The sequence below is a fragment of the Apteryx rowi genome, unplaced genomic scaffold, assembly GCF_003343035.1.
Source record: "Apteryx rowi isolate R43461 unplaced genomic scaffold, aptRow1 scaffold_72, whole genome shotgun sequence".
Classification (NCBI taxonomy): Eukaryota; Metazoa; Chordata; class Aves; order Apterygiformes; family Apterygidae; genus Apteryx; species Apteryx rowi.
The window spans coordinates 2,135,532-2,158,408 of NW_020451005.1; the positions used below are offsets into that span (position 1 = coordinate 2,135,532).

At 39.2% G+C, this 22,877-nt stretch overlaps 1 protein-coding gene across 1 annotated transcript in view; it reads left to right on the forward strand.

Annotated features, from left to right (window-relative positions):
* The window catches only part of ZNF827 (zinc finger protein 827), a 79,795-nt gene that overhangs the window by 16,186 nt on the left and 40,732 nt on the right, over positions 1–22,877 (forward strand). The window contains exons 4-5 of the mRNA XM_026087541.1: positions 2,068–2,551; positions 14,855–15,088. Coding sequence (XP_025943326.1) covers positions 2,068–2,551; positions 14,855–15,088 — 718 coding nt within the window. The remainder of the gene's footprint in view (positions 1–2,067; positions 2,552–14,854; positions 15,089–22,877) is intronic.

Consider the following 22,877-nt stretch of genomic DNA (forward strand, 5'->3'; position numbering starts at 1 on the left):
ACTGCCGTGCTTACAGACCATCCTGTTTCCAGTAGTGTAGACAGATAATCTTGTTGGCATTTTCATTGTAATGTGTTAATATTTAGAATTTATGGTGCTGCTGTTCATCTGTAAGGTTGTTGCTTTAAGACTGTCTTAGGTTAGCATTAGCTTTTAAATTTTTTTGTTGTCGGTTGCAACGTTAAGATCCCAGAATTACTTTGCCTGTAAATGTCATGTTTATACATATGGAGAATGTCATTCTGTAAAGCTGCTGGCCAACAGAAATTCTTTCTTGCTGTTTATTTAGCACCTAATCTCTGGACCCTTGAAGAACCACTGAAAGAGAAGTTACATAGCACTATTGAAATCTGTTTTCACTGACTGCAAAAKGGGCTAAAAGAAGATCTCGCAACTTTACCTCTTTGCAGGCCTGAGTCAGGTCCTGTGTATGTTGCAAGTAGATCTAGGAATGCTGGATATGAGCTTGTGACTGAATTCCTCTTATTATATACAGAATAAATGAGGCTAAATGTGAAACTTCCTCCAACCTGAAATTCGACAAGGTTGTGTTTGGGAAATGCTACGCCTACCCCCAGGTCCAGCAGGATCTGCACCAGGACTCTCAGGGTCTAGGTCTCAGCTCTGCAGGAAACCTGAAAGTGCTGAAAGCCTTAGCTAGAGCCGGGCCTTCCAGGCTCCCTGCTGTAAAGCTGAGCTTTGATTAGAACTGGGGGCTCTCAGGGTTTTTGGACTTCCAGGCTATGGCAGTGAGCCTTGAAACCCTGGCACAGCTGGCTGCTTCCGGGCCAAGCTCAGGGAGGCAGGGTAGAGCGCCACTCAGCAGGGTAGAGGAATCATGCCCCATTTGCCAAGAGTTCATTGAACCCCCCCCGTTTCAGGTGAAATATTTTGGGTTCAACAAATTGCCATTTTCCAACAAAAATCTGTCTCACTGAAACGTTTCCAACCAACTCGAGTCACAAGTGAAAATGAATGTGTGAAGCTCAGTTGGTGCCAGTTTGCCCTGATCGCATATTCGTCAATTAGTAAGGAAGAAATGTATGTATTTGGCAGTCTTTCTACAGGGAATAGTCCTGAGGGCTACTGTCAGGACTTAAAACGTATTGATGAAGCTATGGAGAAAAAAACTTTTCAGTATACTTGCCAGTACTGTGTTAACCAAGATATTGTATAATTATATTGTGGTTGTTTATGTATACAGCTTATATTAATGTGTGTGTCTGTTCAAACAGTTAGTATGTAAACCGTTACAAATGGATGGATGGATAGAGTTCTCTTTAAAAGGTAGTCAGGATCAGGCCCGAGGTTACTAGGCATTGTATAGTTATATCGGAGCATGTAGTCTGTATGAGGAAGAGCTTGCAGTCAAAATATGAGAACAGTAAAATTAACTTTGGTTATTAATTGACTGATAAAGTAGAATAGATGACAAAAAACATCTCTCATATTTGTATTTCATTGTAATAGAACTGTTAATTTTCTGGTAGAATTAATTCGCAACAAAATGTTTCAATAGCTCCTTGGTATTGCCAACTGCTGTGTTTTTGCCCTAATGATACATAAATTGATGATGGACGTTACTATTCAGGTTGGGGTTTTGCTGGGTTGCTCTGAACATTTGTTATTTATGGGGTTGCACAGAATGATTATGCTTAGCAGAACATATAATAATAGATAAGGGGTTTCTGGTGGATTTTTTTTTTTTCAGTCAAGGAAGCGGCTACTTACAGCTTGAAGGTCTTTTTATGCAGTGACAGGTCATCAAGACCAGGTTGTAAGGGCTGTTTCACCCAAAGCAGACTTCTTCATTTCCATGCTGCAGAAACATGTATTTGATTTTTTTTTTTTTAGTTAAGTCTGATGCTTATGTTCTTTGACTTCTGTGCAAAAGAATCCTACTGTTCTTAGTACCTGACTCCTTTCCAAGTGATCAGAATGAAGAGTTCACTCGTTAGTTGACTTTTCTTTTTAAAAACGGTGTGTGAAGTGTAGAGCTGAGATTTCTGTAATGCTTGTAAACTGTTTTGCTTAATAAGTGCTTTTATCTTTCACCTTTTGAACCAGGTTCATCAGCACCAAGACAGGGGTGAGACCTTTCAATGCCAGCTATGCCCTTTTACCTCCTCCCGCCACTTCAGCCTGAAACTCCACATGCGTTGCCATCAACATTTCCTCAGGACAGAATCCAAAGTGAAGGAGGAAATACCAGAAACTGAGGTCAAGGGGTCACCACAGCTAAATAGTGACTCCTGTCCTGGACCACAGAGGGAAGGAGGTGGACCTGGCCTCACGGCATCAGCAGCTGCGTCTAAAACGCCCGACGTGGCTGGGCAGGCTAGTGGAGGCATTCCACCTTTACTAGTGAAAGAAGAGCCCAAAGATGACAACGGCATCGCAGCCTCACCTTTTGCTCTTAGCACTGTTGACAGAGCCCCCAACAGCACAAAGCTGAAGGACTCCTCTGACTTTGTGGCCAATACAGCATCAGCACTATTCAGCCAAGACATCTCTGTCAAGATGGCATCAGATTTTCTCATGAAGCTGTCAGGTAATTGAGCATCAGAGTGGCAGCATCAGCTACTCCTTTTACAGGCTAAGAAACCCTGGATCTGCTGTATCATGGAATTGCAGGGAGAAAAAAGTTGCAACTTCTTTACTTGTCACTTCTTGTTTCTTTTGATGAGTGAGGTGCATGATGGAGGGAAGAGGGCAAATGGTGAGAGAAGACGGGGATATTGTTACTTGTTAAAAACTGGGATTGGGAGTAAGAACTTGTTTTCCAGGCTTTGACATTCACTGGCAATTAGCTCGACAAGTCTTGTTTGGTGTGTTTTTGAATACCTATAGTCTTGTTAGGTGTGTTTTTGAATGCCTGTAGTTCCAGTTTAAAATCACCGAGGGTCACAAATGCCCAGCATCTTGGAAAATTCAGCCCTTAACTTCTCTGCCTTTGCCCATCTGTTGAATAGGACCAATAAAGTATTGCTGTCTTTCCTTTTAGAGGAGCAGGTGAGGTCAAACTCTTCAATGCTTGTGAAGTATGAAACTGTGTTACTGRATTTCTTGGTTATTATCATTCAAAAAATCGGTAGTCTTAGAGATTTATGAACAACTTTTGAAGATGTTTACTGTTTTTAATTAATATCCTATCTAATGCAAACCATGGATTTATTCTGTTTTTTCATTGTCAGATTATTGCTGTGAGAATCATATGAATATGTGAAAATCTGAAGAAGTGTTTAGGGAGAATCTGTTATGTTACGTGTTCTCTTACTGATTTGACTGAATATTTCAGCACTGGGGACATGCTGGGGAGATGTTCTGTACTGAATGTTTTCAAAATTGACCTTTAAAGAGGAAGAAGGCAGGCAGAAAGTCATTGAAGAAACTTCTGTTTTGCAAGGAGATGGAAGTCTCTATGGTAATTTTTAGACTTTGGAGATAGAAGATATCCTTTTAAATAAAAAATGATTGGTCAACTTTTTCCCTTAAGTGGAGTGTAAGCTGCATTTCAGTCAATGTTATTGTCAGGTAAACTAGATTAGCTCTGTTCTAATCACCTTGGTGATACTGCAGCCATATATTTTGGGAAGGCTGTCTTGCCTCATCTGCCCAGACCTTTATACCTCTGGGAGCACAGTTCAGGGGAGACAGGCTAGAATGGGGAAAAATAAGAAATCAAGCCTGAGGCTTCATGGAGCCAACCAGGAAAAAGAATAAGAACTGAGGACAAGCAGGACRTAAAATGGTTTGGGACTAACAGTTTCCTGTGGGCGTTAGAAGAAGCCACAGAAACCTCCCCTTTTAAAAAAATTCTGTTGATATAAGTTATTATTGTGACCAAAAAATGGAGCGTGAGAGAGTCTGTTTTGGTTTGCGTGCACTTTTTTTAATTGAGTTTCACATTTGAACTCCATATGAAACCCATTTTGATGATGTCTGACAGCTGTCCCATATATGCTGTTGTTCTGATGTCTGTTTTAAATTAGTATTGCTTAAGTACATGTTGTGCACTAAGTGACTCTACACATCAACTGTACTGAACGGTAGATGATAGTGCTCATGATGGCTGCATGTAGCAAGAATGGGAGCAGAAAGCAAGAGGGGGAAAAAGCCTGAAAGCTGGAAAAGCATACACATTTTGATCTGTTGTTTTTCATGTAGCAGTTGATGGGGAGTGGTTTACAGTTTGGCAGACGGTCATGTTTTCAATGTCTGATCTATTGGCATCAGAAAAAGGATACAAATGTACATTATTCATGCAAAAGGCCTATGCAGTTATTTTATGGTGACTTACTAAAGGTCTTGAAACCTGACTTGTATGCACTGTTACCTAGCAACATGTTATAAAGTCACTGGGGGAGTGAGATGTATCTGTAATTTTGTATGTGTGCATATTTGGATGAAAATGTACTGCCAGGCACCAAGTTTACTACACGAGGAAAGCAATGTTAAAAGGAAAGGAATTTCTTTTCTCCTGAGATTTATGTTGTGTTATATACATTTAGCTCATGCTTTTCTTCATACAATGTGCATAAATTTAGAGTATAAGTAATTCTCTTTTAGCAAGTTGGCTAAGTAATAGCACTGTTTTTTTCTGATTGCTTACTGTGCTGAACCAAGTTCCTTTGAGTGATTTCTTTATTATGACACTCTCTTGTTAGGCCCATCAGAACTTCCATTATTGGCCTTACCTTTTCAATGATATAAATCTTTTGACATCTCAAATTGTATATGCCAATTGTAACAGCCAACACAGATTTGTCGAGACCAAATTATGTCAAAACAATCTAATTTCCTGTTGTGACAGGCCTTGTGGCTAAGCAAGAAGCAGCAGATAGATATCTAGACTTTTAGAATTTGGCATTTATTCTTATTGAATATTAATGGTTATAATGAACAGTTATATTTGCTTGCCAACGTTTATTGCCCCTCCTCTTCTTGGTTAGTTTCAGCTCATCTGTCTCTAGTTTCACGGGAAACGTTGGGGCCCATTGGTTTTCATTTCTGGGCGGTTTCAGCCTCTTCTTTTTCCAAATCTCTGACTCAGAGGCTTTTCTCCCTTCATTCCTAAGAGTTAACAATTGCCAGTACCATCTCAGAGCAGAGGTTTAACTAGTGGATTTAGGGAGGAAGACAGGTCAAAATTGGTGTTTATTAATGATTATCAATTTAAAAATCAAATGATTTTTATTGTGTAATGCAGTACTTGTGTGGATGAAGTGGATATCAGACGGCTGGAAAAGAGTACTTTGAGAGAAGTTCCCAGTCAGAAGGAAAGGATGTATTGAATGAGGTTTCTCAGGGACCTGTACTTGGCCTACCATTGTTTGGTATTTTCATGTATTGTGCAGTTACTGGAATAATAATATCAAACTTAGCGGAGCCTGTGAATACCTCAAAGGACGAGATCAAGATTCAAAATACTGACTATTTGGAGAAATGGTCTGGAAAAAAAAAAGTGTAACTATTCAACAGACGTCTGCACAAATATGAAATCTGGAAGAACTGACTAGGTAGTGGTTCTGTAGAAAAGAAACAGGAATTAACAGGGTCATACTGTTGCTAAAAAGGCAGTCATTGTACTGGGATTTATAAAGAAAAGAACAGCCCACAAGAAGGGGGAACTATCTCAGCCCTGCTGAAGTCCCAGGTTTTGGCACTGTACTTCATGAAGAGTGAGAACAGTTGGAGAGACTTCAAAGGAGAGCAGCAGAAATGGCTGGAGGTTTAGCAAACATGTCCATTGAGGGTGGATGGGAAGGGAGTGAGGCTGTGGAGCCTTTGGAAGGAGAAGACTAAGGAGAGTCATTAATAAGTCTGCCAGTGCATTAAAAAAGCTTGTTGGGGAAAATTCTGTTGGTGATTCATAGTGATTAGGACAAACAATAAGAGCTTTATATTGCTGTAAGGTTTAAGTTGGCGTTAGAAAGATCTTTCCAAAAGTTGAAGTAGTTAAACATCTAGAATTGATTGGTTGGAGAAATTGTGGCATCACCACCACTGGAGGTTTTTAAAAACAGGTTAGATATTTATCTGTCAGATATGGTTGAACCCGTGTTAGGCAGGAAGGTGGTCTGGATCTGTGTATCTCAATCGGTGAACCATGGGACATCACAAAAAGTTGCCAGAAGTTTCAGCTGGACAACAACAAAAAGCAACCTGTAGAGAAGCAAAGCAGAGGAAAAAAAATTACAGATGTTCAGTTAGGCCTGAATTTRAGTTTGTCCTAAGTGAATTGTGGCTGCACTGCTCAAGATGGCCTCCGAACTTTTTTCAGAAAGGTTTAGGGGATCTTTGGATTTAAAGAGGTTGAGAAATATTGTTGTAAGTGACCTTCGGAGATCCCTTCAACCCTATTTTTTTATGATTCTGTGCCATTGCTTGCCAAAATGATTGGTTTTAGTTGCATACTTTCTGAAATAAGGCATAGGGCAAATCACCAAATGTAAATCTAAAAATGAGAACAAACCCTGAAATCCTTTCCAGACTCCATTCTCTAGGTCCATAATAGTTTAAGGTAGGGGATGCTTTTAAATTCACAAGCAATTTAAAAGGGTTATCTGGAATGTTATTTAAATTTGGAAAGGGTTATGGTTTATAAATACAATTAGTTGATGACTCTGCACATGTAACCTTAAACTAGAAGAACGTTTTAGCATGGGCCTATTTTTACCTTCAAACTTTCCCCCTCTTATTTCAGTGAGACTACTCATGTACTTGAAGTTGTCCAAATACTTCGCTGGATCAGTGTTTTGCCAGAATGTTTTCTTCTCCCAATACATTAATTTGATATTGAAACTTTGTAACTGCATTCATATCTTAATTTGCAGAGTATTTGCTTTTCCTGTTTTAAAGGTGTCAGTGCTAGACATAGTACAACACATCTCATTAAAAATTTTGAGGCTCTTCCAGCCATTTCTAAGGCTTGATTTCTTCAGTAGTAAAAAATGTCTTTCACAGTGATCCAAATTACAATGGCCAGTGTAGTATAGTGAAATTATTACTGTGCCTGTGTTATGTGCAGCGGTTACTTTTCGTAACGTTCTAAAATAAATGAATCCCATTGAAATGAATGTGATTCCTGCACTATTGATCTCAGAGGAATTCTGTGTGCAAACAGTAATTGTAAAGCATCCTTCATTCCCGGCCTCTCTCCCCCACCTCTGTGTTCACCAAGCGCATTGCTCTGGAAAGCATGGCTCTTTATCTTGGGATGTTGTGCATTATCAGTTGTGCCCTGCTTCTGCAGCTCTTTTTATGTTCCCCAAGTTATTCGCATGGAAGAACTTTAATATAGAAATGGGGAAGGGAGATAGCAGGCCAGCTGAGCGTTTGGGGCTGGTTACGTTAGCTAAATGAGAGGCTATGGTTTCTCTAGGTTTAAGTCATGTCTGATGTCACCATCATGCTAGGAGCCAAACTTTTGTATTTTGGAAAAAAATGCTGCCATGGGATTTCGGTGACTGTCCAAAGAACTTGGACTTTACATTCATGTTTTCTTAGTTGATTCCATTAGTGGAATAACGAAATAGTAAATCATCAGACAGCTGCATACAAAATATCAATAGATAAGCTAAGTAATCAGTTAGATTATCAGTTCTGTTTGGCTCTTGAAAATTACCGCGCTCCTTAAAGGTGAAGCAAGTACTTTGAATGTTGCAGTGCTTGCCATTGACAGTACTGAACTGGCTGGCTTTGAAGACTCTTCAGACAGCTATTTTTAAAATAATAAAAGCATGTCCAATTAAATTGTCATAATTGATGTATTTGTGTAGCAAGTTCCAAAGAAAAGACTATGCTGCCTATATTTAGGATTCATAGTTTATGCCAGAATGTAAAATTTCAATTAGAATATGTAAGCGCATAGGACTGGCAATTATTCAGTCATATCCTTAATATAAAAGTACTGTGAATTCCATAATGCTGCTGTCAGTGTAAATACCCCTGATGTCATCAGGATCTCTCTTTGAAGTGTCTCTCCAGATTCACATTTTTGTTATTTCCATATGGACCTTTAATTTAAAGTAAAACCAAAAAAGGGCAACAGCACAGCTAATTAAAACTTGGCCAAATAAAAGGTTTTACTAATCTTTGTTGCTAATGTATCACAACCCTTATCTTCCCGTTTCAGAAATTGCTAGTCTTACATCCAAGAAATTCCTGGCATCTTTAAAAATCATACCCATCATATTTTACACCTTACAGAAATACACAGAATTTAGCAAATAAAGCAGTGTGGAATCTGCTCTAATTTAGTCATTTAAAATGCAGTATAACAAACTGCTTTTTTTGTGTACTCGGCCCAGTACAACATAAAGGAAGATACAAATGTGATTCTGTACCAAGCCTGTACCTACAGTCTTGTTTAATAGCTACACAAACTCTCATTTTCAGGAGCAGCTAGAATGATGGCTCTTTTGCTTCCCTGATTACACCATTACTCCAGGCAGAAGTCCTAGCTCATGAGCCTTTCTGTCAGATCTATCTGAAGTGGGAATTGAAGGCATTGTTAGTTTAGTCATCTCTGGCTGCCTGGTTTTTTTGTTTGTTTGTTTTCTTAAACAAATACAAAGGTCCTGCTGGTGGCATTTCTTTCCTTCTCTGTTTCTGTTSCTTCGTAGAGAGAAGAAATTTCCGTACTGCAAACAGTTCTTTCCTGTCAGAAACAGATTTTCCTTTGTGCCTTTCACTTTCCTCCCCCTCTTTACTCCTGCTGCCCCAGAAGCTTACCTATTCTGCTGTTATTTTGATTTTTTGCCTGGAAAGGAGAAGATGGTTTTAGCAAGGTGTTACAACCTGGTGTTTAGCAGGCAGGATTTTGGCTGTATTCTAGGCATGCTGGGGAGTGCAGGGCATGTGGTCTGTTGGGTGCTTTAGTAACTTGCCTAATTCCTCCCTTCTACTTGGACTAGAATTTGGTAAAATGCTGAGGGAACAGTGGCAGAACTCAAATTTCTGAGCTGAAAGTCTGCAAGCTTTAGTCTATTGGTACCTGTATCACCTATAAGGCTGGTAAGCAAGATCCGGTAGGGCTGCCCGCAGGCAAATAGTCCTGACTATGCAGCCTCTCTTCTTGTGACTGGTCGTTTTCCTGTGCTGTGTCTTCTGGCTTGACTACAGCTCCTTAAATGCAAAGCAGCTTTAGAGAAGATCAGGATAATTAGCTGACCTTTTCTGGACCTCTACTTATACACTTTCAACAATACTTAAGCAAGATAATTTGGAAGACCTCACATTTTTAGTGGTCTTTGGAAGCCCAGAGGTGGCAAGTCTTGGTATCATTATCCTTCTCATGCTTGTCTATTCTGCCAGTCCACTGCTTTGATAAAAAGAAATGTTTTAATGCTTAGTGTCCTAGTGCCTAAGTAGCTTTTCCATTAGTTCCCATCCTCTTCCTTGAAGACCTGTAGGTTAGTTTATTTGGCTTACAACAGAGGATTTGTGTAGAGGGTATTGAAAGGTAATTGAGTTAGCACTCACAGGAGGGGTAAGTAGCATGAGGTGCTCTGGGACAGATCAGTGCTTCTGGGGAGAAAGCACTAAAAACAAATAAGAGACCAGCTAGGTTGTCCTGCCAGAAGGATGGTATTTCTCCTTTTGGGCAACTTAAAATGTAGGCAGCCTCTATGTGTAGTAAGTGGAACACGATTTATCAGCACCATTGGATTTTGGTCTGGAGGTTCTCCAACAGATTCCAATTGAGTAAATTTTTCTTGCAAAGCAGTTTGCTCACCAGTGGCTTCTTATGCAGTGTTTGTACCTCTTGCTCAGTTCTTGAATGTCCTCAAGTGTAAGCTGTTGTCTCCATGCAGAATGCCAACATTCCTCTGCACTTTTCAATTTTTAGAGCAAAAATAGCAGAAGACTCAAGTCTTACCCTTTACTGACCATAGCTGCCTTCAGGAGGATGATGCCCAACATCAGGGAAATGTCTTCCAAGTGCTGTGGAACTGATCTGTGAGAGGTCTTTGGCACCTTCTGATTTCCACAGTTCACAACTTCCTCCTTGGACCTTAAAGCTTACAGCATCATTCAGTTGCTCTAACTGCAGTGGGATCCTGGGTAAAACACTGTCCTTTCTTCCTCAGGAAGAAGTCATGCTATCGTTCTCTTTCCATGGTGGGTCTGAGGAGAATCAGAAAGGGAGGTTTTCCTGCAAGGTCTCAAGGAGGTCAGTTCAATTTGCAGTGTGTTTTCGAAGGTATCCTTTCTTCCCCCTTTTCCCTCCGCCAGGGGTGGCCTGTTCTCACTGCACTTTGTAGCTGTGCTTGGGCAATACTCACAAAATAACCTGACGTTGCAGTGTGCTGTGGCATTAGAGATCTTTATCACAGCTCCTTTCAGCCCAGGCTCTGTAAATGCTTTTTCTCGTGGCCTCCTCTTTTGCAGCAACATTTTTGTTGTGGATTCTTTTTGTTTTTGTGTGTTCTTTTGCTTAGCTCAAACAGATGGAACAGTGACCAGCTCTTCAATATTTGTAACTTATAACACTGAGCTTGGCTTGAAGCAATCAGCCCATTTTCCCCTCTTTCAATTATAAACAATTTGAGCATTTAGAAATCCTCAGTAAGCGGACTGATGCAGTCAAGAGCTTCTATCAAAACATTTCAGATTAGTGGCAGATGCCCAAGGCTTTGCTTGTGGCATTTGGCAGTTTGAGGAAAGTGTTACAACTTTCATGTTCTGCTTTTGCCAAATGGATCAAATGATCCCATTTTCCAGGAAGATAAAAATCACCAATCTGGAATCTTCTTTGATCTCATTTTTGCCGGATATACAGAATGGGATGAATGAAGAATTACCAACCCTGCTTGAGAGACTGCTGCCTATTGGCTGGGTTTTCTGTTTTTTGCCCTCAGTGTGTATTTCAAAATTAAATTGCTGTCTGTTTCGGATTCAGTCTGCAGGCAACTCATCTGTCAGTCTGTTCTCATTGCAATTCAGGATGAATATAAGTTAAATACAAATTAAGTATATGTATGTGCATCTATTTTTGTATGTAGATAGGAGATGTTATTCCTTCTGGGAAGTAATACTTTTATAGTTCAAAGACACTTAAGTAAACTTCAACGCCATCTCTTTAACCCTTGCCTAGTTCTAAATTCTTTAAGGATTTTTCAATTGTAGATTTTCTCTCTGAATTAGTTCCAGTCAACTTTTATTTCCTTTATTTGCAGCAATTTTTCTTACCTCTGTTTATTGTTCTCTCCAATATGACTACCAGTAACTGTGGATCCAAGACAAGATAGAGGCAAAGGGGTATTTTTGTCTCTAGCTTTAATGTATGGATCTGATAAGTTGGACAACCTCCCCTTTTTCTTGTCTCTCCTTCTATATAGGCTTCATTTAGTTTGGAATTTGCTTTAACATCTTTCAAGAAAGAGTAAAAGGCCCATTAGCTGCAGCAATAGTTTTGAAACCAGCTAATGGCCGTTTGGCTTTATTTGTTTTTGTTTTGCAAGAGGAAGAAACAAGGGGTAAATAACTGTTCTAGTTTTTGGGATTCATCTACGATTAAAGTGTTTGATTCTGAAAAGTGTGGTCAGTTCAAGTAATGTGCTGTCAGTTAATTAGACAAGAAGAGTCTTCTTTCCAAGTTTGTTAATTCTGTATGCTGTCCAAAGCAATGCAAGTAGAGCAAGCAGCACCAGCAATACTGATAAGAACGTTAGTTTGGCTTGCTTTTTCCCTCACATGACTTAGTCAAATGCACATCTTCAAGACTTTCTTTGGACTGTGGGGCCCTGACTACATTTTCCATTTCTCATAGGTGATGTCCTATAGCTACATGGGCACAAACTGAGACTGTAGATCTCACTAAGAGCTCATTGAGACTATTGCTAACATTGTGCTAGTAGAACTGTTGTTACTGTGGTTTCAGCTTGTTATCCTGGGTGGTAGTTCAGAATAGTGAGGGAGTGAGGGCTTATAGCAGCATATGGTGGCATAGTTGGAGAGCTAACCTGTGGGGTAGGGAAGGAAGGGGAAAGTGAGAGATGGGAAGGGAGGGAAATCTGGTGCCCTTCCAAACTTGTCCTGTGTGCATCACTATGATGAAACTTCTTAAACTCTGAACGTCAGTWTGACCTTCCTTGACTTGTTGGTTTTCTGGACTGCTAGAACTTGGCTTCCTGTCATAGAGGTTAAGTACACCCACGGGTTCTGCCTAAACGAAGGGCACAGAGGTGCTGCTTGATACCTTCCCTTGGTTAGGGTCAAATTGGCCTCTGCATTTTGGTTCTCTGATAAGAGGGGGTAATAAGTGCTAATCTTTTTCAGAAGTGCTGCTCTTGATCCTTATGCCACTGCCCCTTTTTGTAGTAGCAGGAAAAGCCATCTCTTGCTACAGGGCCTGACTCTGCAAAACATTTCCACTTTAAGGCTGTGATATTATATAAATTCAGTTACAGTGATTCTACTTTTGTGTAGATGTTTTGACATTGGTTTTAACCTGGCTTATGATGAAGCATGGCAAATGGATGCAAAGTTACAATGATCTAAATCAGTTTAATATCACCTCTGTATTTCTAAATGGTAAAATTGTCTGCTGACCTGGTCTATAGTGCTTCCTCTGCCTGCTTGATTTCGTGGACAGAAGCATGGCTGGCTTCCCAGGTTAATGCTTGTCTTCCTTAGCTCTTCACTCAGACTCTGGTTTCCTTTATTTCGTCGCCTAATGTGCTTTAATACTTTCTTGACATGAATGCACGCAAAATTTTTTTTCTCCAAGTTCTCTGGAAATTCATGCAGAATGCTCTCTATTGGTTGCGCTCTGCTCCTGGTTTGGGGGTATTTTTCATATCTGCAGCAGCTAGAGTGGTTTATTTTAAAAGGAAAAGAATGCAGAAGGCAATGTGGCAAAAAAGTTGTGGATAGGGGGTTTTTTTCTTTCTTTTTGTGTGACCATTCATTGCCCTATGTCAGACCCCAGAATAGACTAAGCTAGGCAGAAGATGTAGACGTGGATAAAGTTGATGGACAGACTTTTCTTGTAGGTACCTTGATAGAGTTAAGATTGCTTTGAGAGCCTTGACCAGTATTTTGGTGAATTAAAGGCATGTTTTAATGTTTAATGTTGCTGCTGCTGCTTTTTCTTTTTTAAAAGGAAGAAGTAATTCTTAATAGTGCTATTAGTGCATATGAACAATTACAGGAGAGAGAAATCTCTTTCTCTCTACCAGAGACTCTAGGAGTCAGGATTTGTGGGAACTGCTGAGAAGCAGAGTATTTTATGAAATAAGCCAGGAACATGAGGAGTCAGAGAGCAGGTAGGAAGGCATAAATTGGGCTGACTAGGGAGTCAGGGAGCAAACATGGTGAGACTGAAGCAACCCTGAAGTGGAGGAGAAAGCAGACCAAGGGCTTAAGCAGGTGAACTTTGCCAGATTTCACTAGGGTGAAATGCTAGTGCCCTTCCCCTTCAGCTGGATTTTACTGCCCCTGTAGCAGAGGTGCCAGACAAGGTCTATGCCAGCTCCTCAGCTTCTACTGTTCATGTGACGGTGTTGTAGAACAGCTGGCTCTCTGCAGCAGGCAATGCATATTGGCTTCTAATGCCCTACTGCAGCCAGCAAATGGGGTTGTGGGGTGTATCTCTCTTGCATGAGATCTGGTAGATCTCTGAGTGATATCTTATAGAACTCATCTGCAGGAGTCATGAGGGTAGACAGAGGAATGTGATGTGGAAGGAGGAAAATATGTGGGATAAGAGAAGAGAAGGATAGTGAAGTAAATGATGAGAGCTTATAAAGAGAACAAAATGGGGACAATGCTTTCTCTTTCATACATGTGGAGAGAAAGGTTTAAAAGGGTGAGAATGATATAGCTTCATCAAAGTTGGGGGCACTGTGGGAGTCATTGCTGTGTGTGTGAATTTAAACTGAATGTTTGAACAAGAAAAAGCCACTAACAGGTGACAGGAGTAAGTATCTCTCAATGGTCAAAAATAAAGAATTAAAATAAAAACTGGTGAAAAATAGTACAACTTCTTTAGCCTTCTGTTAGGCATGCAGGCAGGCAGACGCCTGTGAATCTATACTGCTTGGGTTTGGAAGTATTGCTTAACATGTATTCTTGGTTTTGTCCCTTTTACCAAAGTCAGTGCAAGGGATACAGCACTGTCCAATGGTATTTTAAAGACCATTCAACAACAGTAGAGTTCAGTGTGTAGCTTTTAAGCAGTCCCAAGGTCTCTGTATCCTTCTCTGAGGCTGTGCAGCTGCTTACGTCAAGTATTTGAAAGGCCATCTTTCTTTTTTACAGATGTAAAACCCGAAACAATGCTTTAATAGAATCTTCCAGTGCAGAGTTGTCTTCTAAATCCCCCTATTCACTTCCTTCAGGTAACCAATACCAACTTCTAGGATCTAGGAATTTGCTGTTCTCTTTATTTCCCCTTTCTCCCCTCTTACGTCCCCCATCTTTTATTCTTCATCTCTCATCTCTTTTCCATGTTCTTTTTAAGAACTCAATATGTAATACCCACAGGCTTTTCCAAATTGGTCCTTATGTAAAAAGGTATTTTAAACTTCCATCAAGCCTATAGAAGACGTACAAATCAATGACTGGTGAATGTCTGTAGTAGGAGTAGGGGCAAAAGAAGAAAGAAAAGAAGGATGTTTCCTTGAGCTCTGGTACATGCAGTTTTTGTGTTTCAAAACTGTCTCTTTGTACAAAAGATGCAGATGTTTGTTTACCTTGTGAAGCATCTTTGAATACTGTTTAATGGTCTTGCTTCCAGCACCAGCTCTAGCATTTCTTAGGTTGTGGTTTCTTCCTGTTGCTAGCTGCTCTATGATTATGCATTACACACCTCATTAAATCTAGCTTTTTTTCCTTCCCTTGACAGCTGCAAATCAAAAAGAGCCCTTGACTCCTAAATTTAAAGTGAAAGATGAGCCTAATGATGAAGAAGCTGCAAGTTCAACCTTGTCTCAGTCCAGCTATGTGTTCAGCCAGGGATCCGAAGCCTCAGCCCCAAGCGTCCCCGAGGAGAAACTCAAGCCACAGGAAGTGCAGGCAAATGTGATGAGGCAGGACATGTCAGTCAAGGCAGCATCTGAGCTCCTCATGAAGCTATCAGGTAGTTAATTAATTTAAAAATATTCAACAACTTAATTTTTTTTTCTTGTATGCTAGCAGGGTTACTTTATAGAATGAATGTTTGGTTTTAYTGGTAAGTGAAGGAACAAATGAAAATCTCGATCTCCCCAGGTTCGTATACGTCAGACATCTCAGTTTGGTCTGTCACCTTAGCATCTAATTATCTGTGCTGTGCACAGATTTCAGTGGTCTTCAAATTAATGACTATGGGATAAGTCAAAAGGACTGATGGCTTAAAGCTTTTAGATATTGTCAGTTTTAAAATATACCAAAACATGTTCATACCAATTTATCCACATCTGTGTCACTTCGTTAACATCATAAAAATGTGAGCCTGTACTGAACTATACCTGATACAGCTTTATAAATTACAGGCTTTTAAAGCCTTCTCTTTTTTTCTCACAATGTCTTGTACTCAGAATTGTAAGATACACTGTTAAGAAGATAATGTAAACTAAGCCAGCTTTCTGTGGACAGGGAGGCCACTTGAACTTGCCTATGTTATCTTACTAATACAGCCTTCTGTCAGACAATTGGACACTATGCATGCATGTGCAGAGACATATGTACTGTTAAAGCTGGAGGGAATCAAAGCCAAATGTATGTTCTGCTAATTACGCTTTGTCTAACTGTCAGAATTGAGGAAGGAAGGTTTAACTAGAAGAAAAGTAAAGGGGTTGAATTCTGCCTGCTGGGAACAGGTTTAAGTGAATGATGGAAAAGCTTTGAACCTCTAATGCACTTTGTTTTTTAGTACCAAGAAGAGAAAGTTAATCTGAGAGGTTGGGAGTGATACCTCCCCACCCCAGCTGGATCAGCTAGCTTTGAAGTCTTCTCCAAAACTAGACCACACTTATTTTTCGGTTTGAAATATGCCAAAGTCACACAAGAGGTGCCAGTGGAAGTGCTTACAAGTTCAGCAACTTATGAGATCCCTGCCAAATCTGTCTGAAATTATCTGGCTTGATTGGATACTGTCAAAAATTGAATTTGAACTCAATTTTTTACCTAAAAGACTTCAACTAAATAGATTCACCTCCATAAATTCTAGCATGTAATTAATTCTCTCCTGTTCATACCTGCACATTTTAATTTGCAGAAGACTTTGAATCTTTGGTTTGCAGGCGCCCTTGTTGATGGTGCAAAAAGTGCATCCCATGTACAAAAACTGATMAGAGCAGAAGTTTCCCAGTTTTTCACAGAATCCCGAATACCAAACGTCTTATTACTGACATAGTGCACTGTTGCTACTGATTGGTGTTTAAAGTAGGGTGTTCTAGAAACAGAACTTTATGGTTTAATGAATGTTAACCAATGACTCTGTTTTTCTTAGTGCATATAAATTTATATAAATATTTTCATAGAGAAAGAGCTCTGTAACTTAATGATTTCTCAAGTGCTTGTGAGATACTAGCGTTCTTGACTGTCTTAAATTTGCCACGAGCTGGCTGTGTTTAAATAGCTTTATTACTGGCTTTATTATGTTAGAATATTAGTGCCTTATATGTCCGTTCATATGGGTGAAATCTGGCATATATAAAATCTTAGTCAAATCTTCAGTCACTTCTGTTGGGAACTCCCTGTGTTTAAAGGCTGTGGTAAGAAATGCATTAGTAAAACATTTCTCTTCTGATCTCTTAGTGATTGAGCAGTTTTTGCTGATAGTGATCTTTTGGGTTAATCAGCAGATTAAAAGGTAAAGAATTATTTAGGATTTACTCACAAATTCAATATTGTTGCAGCTGGTATTCCTGAATCGGCCAGAGGGTGGGGTTATACTAACCTTATTTTATATACTATTTTCAACTTGTGCTTTTCTGAATTACCATCTGAGACAGCATAAAGGGGGAAAACATTGATACAGTTTAATGTAGGACAAATATAAGAGTAAAATCTAAGGTCAAGAATCTATTTTTTTTAAATGTTTAGTTTGTCTGGTAGAATCTTCTGAGATCACTCTTGATTCCCCAAATTCAATAATTCTGCACTTTGTTTTTAGTAATTTAGAATTTAAACTAAGTTGTTCCTTCAGAACAAAGTAAAAATAAGAACAAACCTCCTTTTTCCTGATGCTTGAAGGAGCAAAAAAATGGAAAGGAACTAGTATGCATGGATGTTCTAATGTCTGGGAAATCTTCAGTCAAGTGCACTTGTTAGATTTGATATATTTTATAATTGGGTTTAAGTCAGGTCCTTCAAGACTCTATATATGCCTGGTAAAGACTGAGTGGATTACATTCCTGCCTTCTTATTTGCACTTTCTTCTATTTACTACTAATTATCAAAAACCTGCACTGCATACAAATTTGGCAAAGGACTTCTGACATAATAGTGTTTTGCTTTCTGCATTCCTGACCTGGATAATAACGAAAACATATATACTTTATTATCTTCTAAGCAATATACATTGCCGATTTTTGCAGCCTCATAGGAGCCTCTTAAGATTTAGGTATATACCTTACTGTCTTCATTCATGTGAAAATTACACTAGCTTATACTTTTTACTGAGAAATCTCTTTTCCCAAACAGATATGCCTCGTTACTAGCTCTTAACTGAGCTTATGTGGTTTAGTGAAAGGCTTTTCAGCTCTGGACTTTTATTTTGGGCTGGTAGATACTGTAACAGAGACTCATCTGTGAATCACCAATCCCTTGAGAATATAATACCGGAGACTTGTCAGCCACTCAGAGATCCCTCCTAAAGCAAGGTGAAAGTTAGAAGAATAAACATATTTTACTATAATAGAATATTAACAGAACAGTTACCAGTTGTCATTCTAGAGGTAGGTGTATAGAAATAAGAGGGAATCGCACATAGGGCTACTTATATTTTAGCTCAACTGCACAAGATTCTCTCTTTTTTCATTAAGCTGACAAGTTATCAGGCATGCTTCTGGTAGCAGACAACCAGTGCTTGAGGTAAGGCCTTTAGCCTGGATGCTGCTTTAGTGGAACAGGACTTTATGTGGAGGCAAGTATGTCCTTTTATAACAGTTTTCTCCACTGTGTTCCACCTGGATTCAGATCTTCTCCCTCGCAATTCACAAACTTGATACCTAATCAAGACATCAAATTTTGAAGATTCCCTCCAAAGGATTATTAATTGTCCTATCAAGCTAGGAAGGCTGATGTTTCTTGGGCATGTCTAAGTAGAACCCTTTTTTAATSCAGACAGTCAACAAAACTTGCTAACAACTGGTCTGGTATTTAACAGTAAACAAAACACCATTTGAAAGAAATGGTCTGTGTGGATTAGCAGGTAAAGTTCCAGCCTCAGYACATATCTTACACCTACATTTCACAGAAGCATCTAAAGTGGCTACCGTGGCTTATACAAACATACAGGTGAGCTATCTATTACTAAGTCTTAACTGAAACTAGACATAATGGTAACTAAACAAATTTGAGGAGATAGTGGAGCTGGGCGATTTACTCTCATCTCAGTTTGGCAGGGTGCCATCCCTGCAAGATTTTAAATTCCTATTAAATGTTCCACGAAGTCACTTATAAGAAAGTGAAATAATGTATTTTAAATACACCTAAACCAGTTTTCTATATTCTTACCAGTTATCTTTTATGGAAAAGATAAAGCTAATCCTCAAAATGTTTAACTACATGATGYGCCAAGTGAACTATGATCAATTTATACACTCAGTCTTGTAAGATGAAAGATAGGTTTCAGTGGAGGCTGAATTTTAAAACAAATATTTGCATTTACATGCTAATGCTAGAGTCTAAAAATTCATTTTGTCTTGAAATATTCTTGCTACTAATATGTTTTGGCATGTGTTATCTTTCAGAAGCATATAGTGCTTTTTGTTCTTGTGCAAAAATGAATGCATAGCTGGAGGTGTATAAAATCTGTTCTAGGTACTAGTTTTTTGTACATAAGGTCTTACCCTGGTGCTATGAACTATGACATTAGTATGTCCTAGTCTTTTCTAGAAATCTTGTCTGGCTCACATTTGCCTTTATTTCAAGCTATATCTTATTTGTGAGATGTAGTCATTTTGCATTTTAGTAGTAACACAGGTCTTTTCCTCCTTTCTTTTTATCCATGGATCAATTCCCCATGTATTGCAGATATACTTGTTATCGGTAGCAAATGCATGACCTTTGTACTATTCAGTTCCTTTGGTTTTCTTGTTCTTCAATCATCAGGTCACACAGTGCTTCTTGTAATATTCCAATTCCCCAACAATGACTCCTAATTTTGGTTTATCAGCAAATGTAATTAGTGCATACTTACGTTTTGTGCCCAGGTCATGAAGTAAAATCTTATATAAAATTGGTTCTAAGACTGTTCTTGACCAACTCCCCTTATAACCATCCACTGATATGACAGTTCCTCTTTCAGCACAACTGGTTTTTGTCTTTTTTTTTTTAAAACAAGTATTTATCCACTTCAAAACATTTATGCTAATTTCCCATTTTGTGCCTTTTAATTAATTTTGTTGAACACTGTATYTGATGTTTAGCTGAAGCCAGATGGATTAGATCTACTGTAGCCTCCCATTAAAAAAAAAAAAAAAAAATTTTTTTTTTAAACAACAACAAAAAGGAGTCCATGGCTTGTAAGCTATTATTCTTAACAGTCATGAAATCTTTCCAGCTTTAATGGATTATGTTGGGGCTATTTTGGTTTACTATTACTACGGTGAGGAAAAAGTACATTACTACATTCTTAGGTGGTCCCAGGGGGAGAGAGGGAAGGGGCGAAACTAGCCTTCCTGTGTATTGCTTTTCAGCAGCTTGGTGGACTGTGCTGAGAAGCCAGTGGGACTGATGTGCTTGTAGGAGCTAGGYTGCTGGCTTTGGAAATACCTGCGGTCAGGCCCTCGTAACAGTCTCCGTACTGGATTGTAGGGGAGCAGTTGAGGGTGCTTTCTTCCCTGCCTAGAGAGCCTTCATAACAGAGGGAGAAGTGAAAATTTAGGGGAGGTTGTTTTCACCCCCCCCCCCCCTTGATCTCTAAACAGAGCATTGGAAAGCTCTGAGCAGCAGCAGGTGCTTCTGTAGAAGCCCAGAAAAGTAAGTGGGAAAGCATCTGGCCAGAAACAAGACTTCCTCTTGATGGGAGCTAGAGAGATGCCATGGCAAGTCCCATCAACAGATTAAAGTTCATGACTAGTCGATTTTTTTTTTCCCAACAAAAAAGTGAAAATGATTGTGAATTATTAGAGTGAAGSTTTATTTTAATTACAGTATTGAAAAATCTTTTGGATACCTAGGTTTGTTATTGCAATGTGTCATGTTCCAGATTTTTTTTCCCAGATTATGAGACTTTCTCCTAGCAGTGTTATACTATATGACATTTGTATCAGGCCGTGGTACATTTATTCAATTTAATAAGGTTTTCCATGATAACTGCATAAAAATATAACCCCAAAAGAACTTGACTAGTAATGGACTCCTCTCTGTTGATGGGACTTGTCATGTTTCATGATATCATTAATGTCTCAAACCAAGAGCAGGAAAATTTTGAAAAAATACGAGAAGAAATTCAAGTTGGGAACTACTGAGGTCTGCAAGGTCTGATTTTTTTTTTCTATAGATCTTTAAAAAAATCACAGAAAAGCAAGTACTTTCTAACAGAGCCTAGCTTCAAGTTTAATAGTAATATACTATACCTCTAAGTTAGTTCAGATATTGTAATTGATTTTCTTATTTTTTTCCTTGTCAGGCTAATCTTGACATCTAATGAAAACCTTATTAATTTGAAAGATTAGATCATTTGGAGTAATAAGAAATTACAATGTTCGTGGTTCAAATGTGCTTCCTTTGGTGTTCAGGGATGGAAGGGTGTTAGTAAATTTTCAGTGAAGAGTTTAAACAACACCCCCCCATCTTTAGCTTTACTGCTGTTCCTTGATGATGTTCAGCCACCTGGGAGTGGCCCCAAAGCTATGGAGAGTGAGCACGTAGACTTTTCAAAACATCAGGGATTGGGGACATGCAGTATTTGCAGAAGAGTCTCTTGCAGTCCCCCTTGCCTTTGGAGAGTCAGCTTGGTAAGACCCGAGAACCAGAGCCAGGCTCTTTGTGAAGGTACAGCTTGCTGTGGAAATGCTAGGCTAGGTATTTCTTGAATTGGGAGACTTGCATAGGTTGGAATATGTTGTACAAGTTACAATTCACTGCACGTGTAGGCTTTTTATCAAATTCTTTTTGATTTCTATTTTGTGAATATTTAAGGAGTGGGCTGTTCTGCAAATAGTATCTTTCAAATAAGCACCATACTCCTACCATTTAAACAGAAGGAGCAGCAGATGCATATGGCAATTTCAAACTAGTCTATTGCTTTAATTTGTTCCTTTAACTTGTTGGTCTGCATTTCTGTCAAACTGAACCTGCAGTTGCAAAATTCTAAGGCATGGGATTTCTGAGTTTCGCTTTAAAAAATATCAACCATTTAATAGATTTTTTTTTTTTTAGTGCAGAATCCTGTTGCATTGATTCAAGGCTCATCAACATTGTCTTATATAAAACAGCAGTTTGAAAAAATATTAGCAAAATAAAGCATCAAGCACAGCACCCTAGGGAATGTCAGATGTTACTTGTTGTGTCTCTGTAGCAGAACCTTCAGGGCTTGCCAAGTGTTCCCTACCTGTAAGGTTTTATTTGAGCTCTTTTAGGGCATGTTTATTTCTAGCAAATCAGAACAATTAGCATAATAAAATACCTGATTCTCCATACTGAAGGCTTTTGAGTCAGTACAAGTTGACCCACTGGTTATCCCTGTCTGCTTGATTGTGAAAACTAATACACAAGTCCATTTTTTGAGACGTACAGGGAAGACTGTTTTCTAAGCTGATTCACAAAGTTGATTTGTAAAGCTGATGGGCATTTCAGCAAATATGAGCAACTTTGAATTTTAGCTATAGGATGTATTTTTAAATCAAATGATGGGGAGAGGGATAAATGACTTGAAAATGATTCATTTGACTTCAGCAATGGAAAGTCGTTGGACGGCTATTGTATCAGCAAAAGCAATATTTACAACATAAATTGTTTTTTTTATTAATGCTGTGCATTTGATTTTGACTTTCATCTCAAATGAGGCAAAAAGCATACTGTGCTGCATTAGCGGAACATGCTCAGGAGAGCGAGATAAATGATTATCCCCCTCTACTTTGAGCCAGTGAGGCTGTGTGTAGAATACTCTGCCAGTTTTGGGGCTCCCCGGTTTGAAAGGGGTGTTGAGAAAGTGCAGAGGGTCTAGAGGAGAGCTGCCAACATAGTTAAGGGCCTCATAATTAAGGGGCTCATGGCCTACAAGGAGGCATTGAGAGAGCTGGACTTGCRTTGTCTGGCAAAGGGAAACTAAAGGCAGATCTAATCGCAGCCTGCAACTACTCGAAGGGGCCTTAGAAAAACAGTGGAGTCAAACTCTTCTCCATACTGGCAGATGGTAAAACAAGGGATAACAGCTACAGCTTGTGGCTTGGGAGGTTCAAACTGGACATCAAGAAAAATTTCTTCACTGGGGTGGTTGTGCAGTTCTAGAACAAGTGGTACCCAAGATGCCCTGAGAGGCTGTAGCATCCGCTTGCTTGGAGGTTGTCAAAATTCTGCTAAATAAAACTGCAGCCACCTTGATGTAGTGCTGGTGGTTCATGGAGTAATTTAGTTTGGAAGGGATCTCCAGTGTTCATCTAGTCCAACCTTTTGCTCAAAGCATGGAGGCAATGGAATTCTATAGATCAGAAGGTAGTATAGAGACTCAGTTGTTGCAGGTATGGAGGTGCACTCTGCAGTGTGCCCCATAG